This window comes from Paramormyrops kingsleyae, chromosome 9 (genome assembly GCF_048594095.1).
Source record: "Paramormyrops kingsleyae isolate MSU_618 chromosome 9, PKINGS_0.4, whole genome shotgun sequence".
NCBI lineage: Eukaryota > Metazoa > Chordata > Actinopteri > Osteoglossiformes > Mormyridae > Paramormyrops > Paramormyrops kingsleyae.
This window is the reverse complement of record NC_132805.1, coordinates 21,323,473-21,337,048: the sequence shown is the minus strand read 5'-3', so window position 1 is coordinate 21,337,048 and position 13,576 is coordinate 21,323,473. Positions and strand designations below refer to the sequence as shown.

The 13,576-nt window shown below is 44.1% G+C and overlaps 1 protein-coding gene across 11 annotated transcripts in view; it reads left to right on the top strand.

The window, feature by feature from the left end:
• The window catches only part of LOC111838792 (pleckstrin homology-like domain family B member 2), a 69,461-nt gene extending 63,463 nt beyond the window's left edge, over positions 1-5,998 (top strand). For all 11 annotated transcript variants that reach the window (XM_072716511.1, XM_072716508.1, XM_072716510.1 and 8 more), the window contains 3 exons: positions 1,130-1,334; positions 1,446-1,531; positions 2,917-5,998. In XM_072716511.1, the coding sequence (XP_072572612.1) occupies positions 1,130-1,334; positions 1,446-1,531; positions 2,917-3,069 (444 nt within the window). In that variant the 3' untranslated portion in view covers positions 3,070-5,998. The remainder of the gene's footprint in view (positions 1-1,129; positions 1,335-1,445; positions 1,532-2,916) is intronic.
• The last annotated feature ends 7,578 nt before the right edge of the window (positions 5,999-13,576 follow it).

The window sequence follows — 13,576 nt, the reverse complement described above, 5'->3', positions numbered from 1 at the left end:
ACTGATGCAATTGATTAATAATTAAATGCTTTACCTAGGTATATAAGGTTGGACTATTCCAAGGAAAGGCCAGACATCCCTATTATATTAAATGAAGGAAGCTACTCAGGAAGTTGATGATAAGAAGGCCTATGATGTCATCTATTTAGATTTCCAAAAGGCTTTTGATGTTGTTCCCCACAAGAGGCTCTCACTTAAACTCAAAGCGACAGGTATTTTAGGAACTGTAGCGACTTGGATTGATAACTGGTTAACAGATAGGAAGCAGCGAGTTTAAATTTAACAAAGACAAATGTAAGGTACTCCATGTAGGGAGCAGAAATATAAAGTACAGGTATTTTATGGGACCTACTGAAATAAAGGTAGCTGATTATGAGAAAGACCTTGGTGTGTATGTTGATGCTTCCATGTCTCATTCTCGCCAGTGCGGGGAAGCAATAAAAAAGGCCAATAGGATGTTGGGGTATATCTCCAGATGTGTGGAGTTTAAGTCAAGGGAGGTAATGCTAAGATTATACAATTCCTTGGTGAGACCTCACCTAGAATATTGTGTACAGGTTTGGTCACCATATCTTAAAAAGGACATAGCGGCCTTAGAAAAGGTGCAGCGTAGGGCCACAAGAATGATTCCTGGTCTTAGAGGAATGTCATACGAGGAAAGGTTATTTGAGCTAAATCTGTTCAGCCTCAAGCAAAGGAGACTGAGGGGGGACATGATCCAGGTCTATAAGATTCTAACAGGTTTGGATGCTGTTCAACCGAATAGTTACTTCAGCATTAGTTCAAATACAAGAACTCGTGGCCATAGGTGGAAATTAGCGGGAGAACATTTCAAACTGGATTTAAGGAAGCACTTCTTTACACAGCGTGTAGTCAGAGTATGGAATAGTCTTCCTGATAACGTAGTGCAAGCTGAATCCTTGGGTTCCTTTAAATCAGAGCTAGATAAGATTTTAACAACTCTGAGCTATTAGTTAAGTTCTCCCCAAGCGAGCTCGATGGGCCGAATGGCCTCTTCTCGTTTGTATATTTCTTATGTTCTTATGTTCTTAACTTGGAATGCCTGTTGACTCAGTATGAATCTGTAATCACACTAAAATTGAAAATTCTATGTATGTTATTTCCTAAGTGTCTTCCACTCTCCCTGCATCCAACATTTGACCTCCGGGCTCATGTGGAGTCCCTGGGTCATGGTGTAGCTGAGTGCCTGGGGGTCTACCTATCTCCACGGCGCTGTGTAGGCTTTCTGACCAAGTGTGGGGGCAGAGTTAAGACCTGGAAGAGGAGATGGTTCCTTTTTGATCTGGATCATCGGAGACTAGCCTACTACACAGGTTTTTAATTTATTTTCTCAATTTTTGATGTCAGACATTACATTGTGGTGGTTAGTTCAGCAAAATTGCTAAACATGTAATATTAATCCGTGTTTTCTTCTGTCTGCTCAGATCACGATGAGAGGAAGCTGAAGGGTGTGATCTACTTCCAGGCCATAGAGGAGGTGTATTATGACCATTTGCGCACAGCATCTTCTGTGAGTGTTCCCTCACAGATATAATATGACATATCAATGTATCTTTCTACAGTGCTTCAAATGGGCAGTCTCATACTGCAAGGGAGTAAAATAACCTATCCAGAAGGTTTTCTTTTTTTCTTTTTCTGCAATTTTCCAGTGATGTGACACTGCCCTGTTATTATTTTGGAAAAAATTATTTTGACAATTGATTAATCATGTGTTCATGTAACCAAGTAATTGATTAGTTGGGCCAAAACACAGGGTTTAAAAAAGTGAAAACGCTTTATTTAAAAAACATCAAGATGTATTTATGCCACATTTGTAATAAAAACTTTACCCAATGTTGAGAAACTCTATTTAAAGTGACTAAGTGGCATAGAAACAAAGATCAAAGCTTGATCAAGTTTAAACATAATATCGATCGCTATCCTTCACTGATGAACCAGCTGTCTCCACCATATTTAGCTTATTAATGGTTGTACTTAACAGACCATTTCTATTACAAACCTCGGATAACCCTCTCTTTTGCTCTGCCAATCTAATCCATAATCGTCCCACACTCACCAATCTGTACAATTTCTAGAAGTACACACTAATAGTATATATGGAGGTCTGGAAGGGCCGCAGACTGTTTGTGTGTGTGTGTGTGTGTGTGTGTGTGTGTGAGTGAGAGAGAGAGAGCTCAAGACCATGCACTTGGAAAATACAAAACAAATCACATCCCATATTGGATCAAAATGGGACATGGGATTTTATTTTTCAATACATGGTGATCACACAATATATACGTGATGGGTACAAACACTAATCCTCAGGTTCTCCAGCAGACTTAATTGTATGCCTGTACTGATATGTTCCTTTTACACAATAAAAAGCTGAGTGACGTTCTTATTAACAGTCAATTCACAGGATTGGATTACATGGGATTAATAAATATCCAGACATATTTACAATTAATATAAATGACATTAAGACATACAAAGAAATAAAGTTAACAAACTTATTGGTTGGGAACAATTGTGCATATAAGTGGAATGTGCAATAAATTAATTGATGCAGTTACAGAGTAACACATCACAACTCAGAACATTTGGGTAAAAACATTTATTGACTTTCACATTTCCAGTTGATCCATCCAGTAATTCTGTAAATTATAGAATTTGGGGAATGTGGGAGGAGTACAAATTAGATGGGTAGAGTGGGAGATAGGACTCTTCCCCCACATGCAATGCTCTTCCCCGACAGCCCCTTTTCTACTTAGGTTTAATGGTTTTCCTGGCATTTGAAACAAAGTTTAACTTTTATGTTATGTTTTTGTGGCAGTATTGACAGTTAATGTTTCATGAGAATATTATGATTCCATTCACATTGACTTGGGTCCCGTACTATTGTTTGTTGCTCAGTCTCCCCGACCCAGCCTGACTTTCTGCGTGAAGACCTATGAGCGCCTCTTCTTCCTGGTGGCTCCGAACCCGGAGGCTATGAGGATCTGGATGGATGTCATTGTCACAGCCACAGACGAGCACTGCCGTTACACAAGCTGTGGAACTCTCTGAGCAGCATGCAGGACCATCCCTGTTTATGGAATGTCATTCTCTGAGAGGGAAGCATTTTGACTCTTGTTGGAGCTTTGGCAAAATTGGGTGTGTATGGATAGGGGATGTAATGAAGAGTATAAGAATTGAATGAGAAGATACAAATTATTTATTCATTGAATTCGGCTAGTTAAGACAAACTTCTGAGCCTAAATCTTTCATTGTTGGTGACAGTGCCTCTTTACATAGAATACACAGCAACTTGGACAAATTTGCTTATACTTCTTTTGTAAGTCAAATGTCTTATTGTCATGTGAAGCACAGTATTTTTAAAATATCAATACCAGTTACATACTGATGAATCATTTTAACCGCCCCCATGTGAAGTGATTTTTAATTCCTCCATTGGCATGGGGAGAATATGCAAACTTCACACCCATGGAACCCTGGCCAAGACTCAAACCCAGGTTCCAGAGGTGTGAGGTGACAGTGCTAACCCCTGCACCACTGTGTCACCTCCGTGAGTTTTAATTATTCAATGAAAACTTTACCTGTCATGGCCTGGGATATATTAGAGAGTAAGCTAACATTCAGTACTAATAGATGACATGCAGAAGAAATGGGCTTGGATAAAGATCTGAGTGACTTTGAACGGCCAAATCATTATGGCCAAATGACTAGGTCAAAACATCTCCGAAATGGTCAGGTTTGTAGGATGCTCATGTTCAGCCATGGTGTATACCTACTGAAAGTGGCCTGAGGAGTGAATAACTATGAACCACCGGCAGGGTGCTTGTCAATGCGAGTTGTGAAGAAACGCTATCCCGTCTGGTACAAACGGCAAACAATTTTCACAGGATTAGCTGGAGGCCAGACACAATATCCATTCCAACCCCTGTCTTCCGGTGAAAGTACCTACAATGGACAGGCTAGCATCAGAACTGGAACCATGGACCTTTGGAAGCAAGTCTCCTGGTCCAATGAATCCCGTTTTCCTGTTGCATCATGTGGACATGTGAAGCAGCTGTGGGATTGGACCACTAAGTCCCATCCACAGCCACACAGTCCGATAAACAGCAGGGTCCTACATTACAACAATACGAAAAGTTTCGGCTGCCCAACAACCTGTCGGCGATTCATGGTTTTACCTTCCTCAGATTGCTTTCAGTATGTATTCACCACAGCTGACCGTGAGCATTCCACAAGCCTTGCCATTTCTTAGACCTTGAAACGTGCCATTTTTACGCAATAGTCAGTATTGTTCAGTTCGTGCGGGAGTGGTCATAATGTTTTGGCTCATTGGGGTATATGTTATTACAGTGGTACCTCAGAACTCAAATGTAATCCGTTCAGATCTCCGGATCGAATCCAAAAAGTTCGAGTTGTGATTGAATTTTCCCCATAAGAAATAATGGAAAACCAATTAATTGGTTCCCGGCCCCAAAAAATTACACCGAAATATGTTTTTTTTTTTTTTTTTTAAGCATTTAAACACAAAATGAACCGGATAAAACAAGAAGAGCATATACTGTACTAAACACATCCAAGCACATTTATCAAAACAGTCATTTGTAAAGTAAGAAAATAAATGTATCCAAATAATGTGTTCTGCCCACGCCCACTCGTTAACCCCGCGTGTAATCCCCGTGTGATCAGCTGTTTCTAGTTGTTTTCATTAGCCCTCTGTATTTCGTACGCGTTTCAGGTTGTTTCCACAGTCCGGTCATTGTATTGTCCGTGTGCAGTTTGCCTGCCTTACCGTATTCCCCGATACCCTGACGTCTGCGCCTTTGTCTCCGTTCCATCCCCACTCGGCACAAGAATATTATTATAATTAAACGTATTAATGGTTTATTATTAATATTAAAATAATGAATAAGAAATCTTTATTTTTAAATGTATTTTATTATATAATAATAATTACTGTTACTGTCTATCATTGTCTAAATGTATTTTTACTGTCTAAATATATGTATTCAGTTAGTGTAAACATGCACGGTGCTATCACAGCTAATGCTAGGCTGAGACAGAAGCTTTACCCTTTGTTTCCGCTGAGAGACGTGCCGCGTGACTCATTTCCCTGCGTGTACAAGTTATCTTCACAGTTTGACTTCTGAGATTCAGATCGAGCTCTAGGTAATTTTTTTTCGAACTGGTTGGTTCGACTTTTAAGAAATTTCAGTTCTAATGAGTTAGAGAACTGAGGTACCACTGTATTGCTGTTTACATTTCAGATAAAATCTGTTGTCTTGTGTGTTTAATATCTTTCCAAATGTTTCCTTTTAATGAGACATTTTTGTTCTTCATGTAAATTTGATTTTAAAAGCTTCCACAATTACTTGCACCCTCTTTTAATAGCTGTTTTGTACATTACTACATAGCTAAGCGTGTTGTAATTATCATTAGTGAATGCAATATGAGTGCACCGTGTGACCATTCTAAGTGTCTAGGTTGTCATGTATCCTTTTGCATTATCTATCTGAACTCATTCTGTGCTTCTGCAAAGAAGAAACATTGAAAAAGTAAAAGAATCTATTTTGGATTGAACTCCACTGATAATTTAAGCCTATGATTGCAATGTTATGCTTAGAATCGAATATTCTGCTGTCTATACCAAGTAAAAATGTTATGGTTGGCCTTCTTTTGTCAATGAAGTTTGTGAATTCTGCAAGGAGTACACTTAACCTTGTTTTTTATGAATCAGGACACCAATCCATTGAATCTGAGACCACATCATAGTGTTTTAGAAAAGCAATGAGAATAGTAAAATCTTCAAAATAGAATAGATGATGGTTGCAAAACAAAACTGCTAGTATACTGGAAACAACAGAAGAGTAATAAGTGGTGTACATTTCTTTTTTCTCTGGTGTTTCTTGAATATCCCATTGTTGAAAAAGTGATGATTTGATTTCCTGGAGCTATTATTGTGAATAAAATGTTATTGAAGATACCTGCTTTTAATTTTGTTTTATATTATAGTAATTTTTAAGATTTTAAGAGAGAGAGGTGCCTTTGCTCTAAAATCACAATCCCTGTGGGGAAATTCTCTTTTCACCTGTTCCATCTTGCTATCCATGATACACAGACACATATATAGGTGAAAGCAAGCTTGGCAGCAAAGGGCAGCCACCTGCAGTGGTGCCCCTGGAGCTCGGGGTTAAGGGCCTTGCTCAATGGCCCACAAACATGACTACTTTGCAGAAGCTGGGCTTCCTTGTCAAGTGCAGAGGAAGAGAACACAGAATCCAAACTGTGATGATGAGAAGCTCTATCAACATCTGTCATTTCTATCAGATGGAATGGTAGTCATTGCTGATGAATCAGCCCATGTCTGCTCACATAGTCCAAGTAGAGTAATGAAGGACCTTGTTACAGGGTTGTCAACACTTATGCATCCGGCATGACACTAATGCTTTCAGACTTTCATGCTCACACAATAAATCTTATGACAAAGCTTCTTTATTCATTTATAAACCTAAAATGATCTGAATCAAACGTTGGGGTTGTTTGCAAACCCTACAGGTAATATATCTGTTATATACACTGACCTAAAGGATTATTAGGAACACCTGTTCAATTCCTAATTAATGCAATTATCTAATCAACCAATCACATGGCAGTTGCTTCAATGCATTTAGGTGGTGTGGTCCTGGTCAAGACAATCTCCTGAACTCCAAACTGAATGTCAGAATGGGAAAGAAAGGTGATTTAACCAATTTTGAGCGTGGCATGGTTGTTGGTGCCAGACAGGCCGGTCTGAGTATTTCACAATCTGCTCAGTTACTGGGATTTTCACGCACAACCATTTCTAGGGTTTACAAAGAATGGTTTGCAAAGGGAAAAACATCCAGTATGCGGCAGTCCTGTGGGCGAAAATGCCTTGTTGATGCTAGAGGTCAGAGGAGAATGGGCCGACTGATTCAAGCTGATAGAAGAGCAACTTTGACTGAACTAACCACTCGTTACAACCGAGGTATGCAGCAAAGCATTTGTGAAGCCACAACACGCACAACCTTGAGGCGGATGGGCTACAACAGCAGAAGACCCCACCGGGTACCACTCATCTCCACTACAAATAGGAAAAAGAGGCTACAATTAGCACGAGCTCACCAAAATTGGACAGTTGAAGACTGGAAAAATGTTGCCTGGTCTGATAAGTCTACTGTTGAGACATTCAAATGGTAGAGTCAGAATTTGGTGTAAACAGAATGAGAACATGAATCCATCATGCCTTGTTACCACTGTGCAGGCTGGTGGTGGTGGTGTAATGGTGTGGGGGATGTTTTCTTGGCACACTTTAGGCCCCTTAGTGCCAATTGGGCATCATTTAAATGCCACGGCCTACCTGAGCATTGTTTCTGACCATGTCCATCCCTTTATGACCACCATGTACCCATCCTCTGATGGCTACTTCCAGCAGGATAATGCACCATGTCACAAAGCTCGAATCATTTCAAATTGGTTTCTTGAACATGACAATGAGTTCACTGTACCACAATGGCCCCCACAGTCACCAGATCTCAACCCAATAGCGCATCTTTGGGATGTGGTGGAACGGGAGCTTCGTGCCCTGGATGTGCATCCCACAAATCTCCATCAACTGCAAGATGCTATCCTATCAATATGGGCCAACATTTCTAAAGAATGCTTTCAGCACCTTGTTGAATCAATGCCACGTAGAATTAAGGGGGTCAAACACCGTATTAGTATGGTGTTCCTAATAATCCTTTAGGTGAGTGTACATGTAAATGCATGTGCAAACTTGTCTCAAATTGAAAATCTCACGCCAGGCAGCTGACCAAAGTTGGTAACCCTGGGTCCGTGCGACAAAGCAACTATGGGGACGTCTCAGAAGGGTACTGCTCTAGGAAAAGGGTTAGGATGTCTGCATAATTGGATCGGCAAGACTCCCACTCCATGTTTTCCTGAGTTTTGCTAACTTTATATTTGAGTGTGATAGTAAGCAATACGGGTGGCATGGTAGTGCAGTGGTAAGCACTGTTGCCTCACACCTCTGGGACCTGCATTCAAGTCTCTGTTAGGATTCCATGTTTTTGGAGGTTGCATGTTTTCTCCATGTCATCAAAAACATGCTGAGGCTAACTGGAATTGCCAAATTGTCTGTAGGTGTGCATGTGTGTGAGTGTGCCCTGTGATGGGTTGGCAACCCATCCTGGGTTGGTCCCTGCCTCGTGCCCATTGCTTCCGGGATAGGCTCCGGACCCCCCGCGACCCAGTAGGATAAGCGGGTTGGACAATGGATAGATGGATGGTAGTGCAGTGGTTAGCACTGTTGCCTCACACCTCTGGGACCTGCATTCAAGTCTCTGCTAGGATTCCATGTTTGTGGAGGTTGCATGTTTTCTCCATGTCATCAAAAACATGCTGAGGCTAACTGGAGTTGCCAAATTGTCTGTAGGTGTGCATGTGTGTGAGTGTGCCCTGTGATGGGTTGGCAACCCATCCTGGGTTGGTGCCTGCCTGGCACCCATAGGCTCTGGACCCCCTGCAACCATGAATAGGGTAAGTGGTTTCAGAAAATGGATGGATATTAAGCAAAACTCCACTTCATTATTAGTCCACACATATGATTCCCCTCTTCCTCAAGGCACCATCATTTGTAATGTAGCAGAACTGGTAATAAGGCTTCTGGTTGGTTAACATGGCTTTTTGGTTAGCTGTGGCCCTCTGACCTATGATGTTCCTGCCACGTCTCCTCACTTTATTCAGGTCAATTCCTGCCTCATCCACATACACAAAATTGTGTGGTGTCTCATTGGTCTCCAACTGAAGTATTCTCTGTATAATCCAAAAAGAGTGTTCACATTAGAAACATCTGAAATAGTCCAGCTTAGAAAATAGAGCAAACATCTCTATATCCTTACCTGTACATATAGGAGTCTTTTACTCTCTCACTGTTCCTCTCAAATGGAACCGTGTACAGCTGTTTTGTAGACATAGCATGTTTTTTCAGGATACTGTCCAGGAAAAGTGAATGGTGGATGCAGAATCCATCCCGCTTTAGGGCTCCGAATCAACTGTTCAATAATATTGAACCTGGGGGGCGCTAGTGAGTTATGAGCGAGTGAAGACATCCCTTGGGATAGCTTGTCAAAATTACAGAGTTAAATAAGTTAGATGAGCAATGTGAAGATCTTGAGGAACGCTCCAGGAGGAATAATGTAAGAATTGCAGGAATGCCAGAAGGCACCGAGGGACACAAGATAACTGAGTTCGTTTTGCAACTTTTGGCGGAGACGCTACCTCTTGAGAAGAAGCCACTTATTGACCGAGCACATAGAGTGAATCGCCAACGCCTCGAACAAAGTGATCCTCCTCGACCCATCATCTTGAGATTACACTACTACCATGTTCACGAGGAAATACTACGGAAAGCTGCAGAGAACAGGAACCTGATATATATGGGGTTTAAAATAAATATCTTCCCAAATCCTCTCCTGGAGCCGACACCTTATCGTGGTGGAGGGGTTTGCGTGTTCCAATGATCCGAGGAGCTAAGTTGCCCAGGGCTTTATGCCCCTGGTAGGGTCACCCAAGGCAAACAGGTCCTGGGTGAGGAACCAGATGAAGTGCGGCACACAAGACCTCTAATGATGAATAAAATAGTGGAACCACGGATTCCCTTGACCGGACGCGGGTCACCGGGGCCCCCCCCTGGAGCCAGGCCTGGGAGTGGGGCTTGATGGCGAGTGCCTGGTGGCCAGGCCTGTACTCATGGGGCCTGGTTGGGCACAGCCCAAACAAGGCACGTGGGTCCCCCCTCCAATGGGCTCACCACCTATAGGAGGGGCCATAGGGGTCGGGTGCAATGTGAGCTGGGCAGTGGCCAAAGGCGGGGACCTTGGCGGTCCGATCCTCGGCTGCAGAAGCTAGCTCTTGGGACATGGAATGTCACCTCTCTGATGGGGAAGGAGCCTGAACTGGTGTGCGAGGTTGTGAAGTTCTGGCTAGATATAGTCGTACCCACCTCGACGCATGGCTTGGGCTCTGGAACCAGTCTCCTTGAGGGGGGTTGGACCCTCTTCCACTCTGGAGTTGCCCGCGGGGAGAGGCACCGAGCGGGGGTGGGCATACTCATTGCCCCCTGGCTGGGCGCCTGTACATTGGGGTTTACCGCAGTGGACGAGAGGGTAGCCTCCCTTCGCCTTCAGGTGGGGGGACGGGTCCTGACTGTTGCAGCAGTTCAGAATACCCACCTTTTTGGAGTCCTTGGAAGGGGTGTTGGATAGCACTTCTGCTGGGGGACTTCAATGCTCACATGGGCAATGACAGTGAGACCTGGAGTGGTGTGATTGGGAGGAACGGCCCCCCCGATCTGAACCCGAATGGTGCTTTGTTGTTGGACTTCTGTGCTCGTCACCGATTGTCCATAATGAACACCATGTTCAGATATAAGGGTGTCCATATGTGCACTTGGCACCAGGACACGCTAGGCCGCAGTTCGATGATCGACTTTGTAGTCATGTCATTGGACTTGCGGCCGCATGTCTTGGACACTCAGGTGAAGAGAGGGGTGGAGCTGTCAACTGATCACTACCTGGTGGTCGGTTGGCTCCGCTGGTGGGGGAAGAAGCCAGCCAAGCCTGGCAGGCCCAAGCGTATAGTGAGGGTCCGCTGGGAACGTCTGGCGCAATCCCCTGTCAGGAGGTGTTTCAACTCCTACCTCCGGCAGAACTTCTCCCATGTCCCGGGGGAGGCGTGGGACATTGAGTCCGAATGGGCCATGTTCTGTGCCTCCATTGTGGAGGTGGCTGACCGGAGCTCTGGCCGTAAGGAGGTCGGTGCCTGCCGTGGCGGCAATCCGCGAACCCGCTGGTGGACACCAGTGGTGAGGGATGCCATCGGCTGAAGAAGGAGTCCTATCGGGCCTTTTTAGCCTGTGGGACTCCAGAGGCAGCTGACAGCTACCGGTAGGCCAAGCGGGATGCGGCTTCGGCGGTTGCTGTGGCAAAAACTTGGGTTTGGGAGGAGTTTAGTGAGGCCATGGAAAACGACTTCTGGACAGCTTTGAGACGATTATGGTCCACCATCCGGCGGCTCCGGGAGGGAAAGCAGTGCAACATCAACACTGTTTATGGTAAATGGACTGTATTTATATAGTGCTTTTCTACTCTTACGAGTACTCAAAGTGCTTTACAATTTATGCTTCACATTCACCCATCCATACACACATTCATACACCGGTGGCACCATGCAAGGTGCCAACCTGCACACTGGGAGCAATTTGGGGTTCAGTGTCTTGCTCAAGGACACTTTGATGGGGTCAGGAGGAACCAGGGCTTGAACCTGCAACCTTCCAGTTGCCGAACAATAGCACTACCTCCTGCGCCACCATCTTCCCCGATGGGGATGGGGTGCTGCTGACCTCAACTCGGGACGTTTTGGGTCGGTGGAAGGAGTACTTTGAATTCCTCCTCAATCCCACCGACACGCCTTCCAATGTGGAAGCAGAGTATGGGGACTTGGGTGTGGACTCCCCTATCTCTGGGCCGGAGGTTGCTGAGGTGGTTAAAAAGCTCCTCAGTGGCCGGGCCCCAGGGGTGGATGAGATCTGCCTGGAGTTCCTTAAGGCTCTGGATGCTGTGGGGCTGTCCTGGTTGACATGCATCTGCAGCATTGCGTGGAAATCGGGGGCAGTGCCTCTGGACTGGCAGACCAGGGTGGTGGTCCCCCTCTTTAAGATGGGGAACCAGAGGGTGTGCTCCAACTATAGGGGGGTCACACTCCTCTAGTGTAGGGACGAAACAAGGGTTGCCCCCTCTCTCCATTCATATTTGCCTTGGCAATAGAGCCCCTTGCTGAAATTATACGTAAAGATCCATCTATTTTTGGTTATAATACTGATACAACTACTAATATATTCTCACTCTACGCGGATGATGTGTTATTATATACAGTATCACTCAGCCAGGAAAGACTATTCCCGCCATATTAGACAAAATTAAGTTATTTGGGTCCTTCTCTGGATATAGGATAAATTTGAATAAAAGTGAACTAATGCCTGTACATGTCAGTAACCCATCTTGGCTACAAAACCTCCCATTCAGTATAGCTTATGAGAAGTTCACTTATCTGGGTATTGGGGTTACAAAATGCTATTCCTCTCTACTAAAATCTAACTTCTCTCCCTTAATATCTCAACTTCAGTCAAGTATATAGTTCTGGAACACACTCCCTATATCACTCATTGGTAGAGTTAATGCTATAAAGATGATAATTTTGTGGTTGTACTTATTTCAAAATCTCCCTGTGTTCCTTCCTAAATCATTTTTTTAAAATGTGAATTCACTCATCTTTTTTATTGGGCAATAAAACACATAGAATTGCTTGGAAACATCTTTGCAAGTCTAAAATAGAGGGAGGGTTAGCACTTCCAGATTTCTTGTTTTATTACTGGGCTTCGCATATAAAATTAATGACACACTGGTTAGCAGACAACGGCAATCCCCTCACATGGTTGCAACTGGAGCAGTTTTGTTTTTTTCCCCAAGATTAAAAACTATTGGGCTGACATCTTTCATTTATTTCTGCGCCTTTTCTACACTCCGTGCGCCGTCCCAGCATGACACTTTGTATTGTAAATATTCAATTAAGTTTATTTTTATATAACGCCTTTGTCCTGGGTATGATGTTAAACTGCATCTGGCCCTGCAAGTGGTCCTCCAACTTGCAGGGAAACAATTTTTGGGGGGGTTGGTGGTGGGATTGGCACTCGAGCCAATGTAAAACAACTCACAACTGCTCGATACAAACAAGCACAATACTTTTTTGCTCTCCGCTCTGCTGCAGCTGCCCGCAGGAAGGCTGCATGCACCATGAAGGGGTTGGAGGAAAGCCTTCGGGAGCTCCATCCCCGGATGAGTCTAAACTGTCGGAGAGCTAATAGGGTCAGGCCTGTTGGGGATCGGGGCTGGGGTGGTGCTGAGGTGTCGCCTGCTGCATGGCAACACTTGGGTCCCAGTTTAAGACAGCCCATCTGGGTAGGCGCGTGGAACGTCTTGTCTCTCCGGCAAGATGACCATCTTCCTCTGCTGTTGGGGAGCTTTGTAAACCGGGGAGTGGTCAGATCTCTGTAGGTGGGTACAGGGGCGGACTGGCAATCTGTGCGTTCTGGAAAAGTCCAGAACGGCCGTCTGATCCACGGCTGTCGGCTTGCCTTTCCTCTTAAATGAGAAATCAGCTAACAGCAGATGGCGCTAATACGATCATTTGTCCGGTGAAATCCATCAGTAAAAGCCAACAAAAAAGAGTGAATCATAAGTTGCAGCTGCGGGAATGATGGCAAGCCGAAAACGTAAGGAGAAAGGAGGATGGGAAAAGTTAAAAGAAAAGAAAGCCAAGTCTCTCGAAAATGATGCGTCAAAATTGGCTGCAGTTTAACTGCCAGCAGCAGCAGTAATGTATATCAAAACGCTAAATCACCCAGCAAGAGTGTTGAAGACCAGGTGAAAGTTGAACCTGTTGAGCATCCACAGACTGGTCACAAGGGACAGACAGCAGAGGAAAT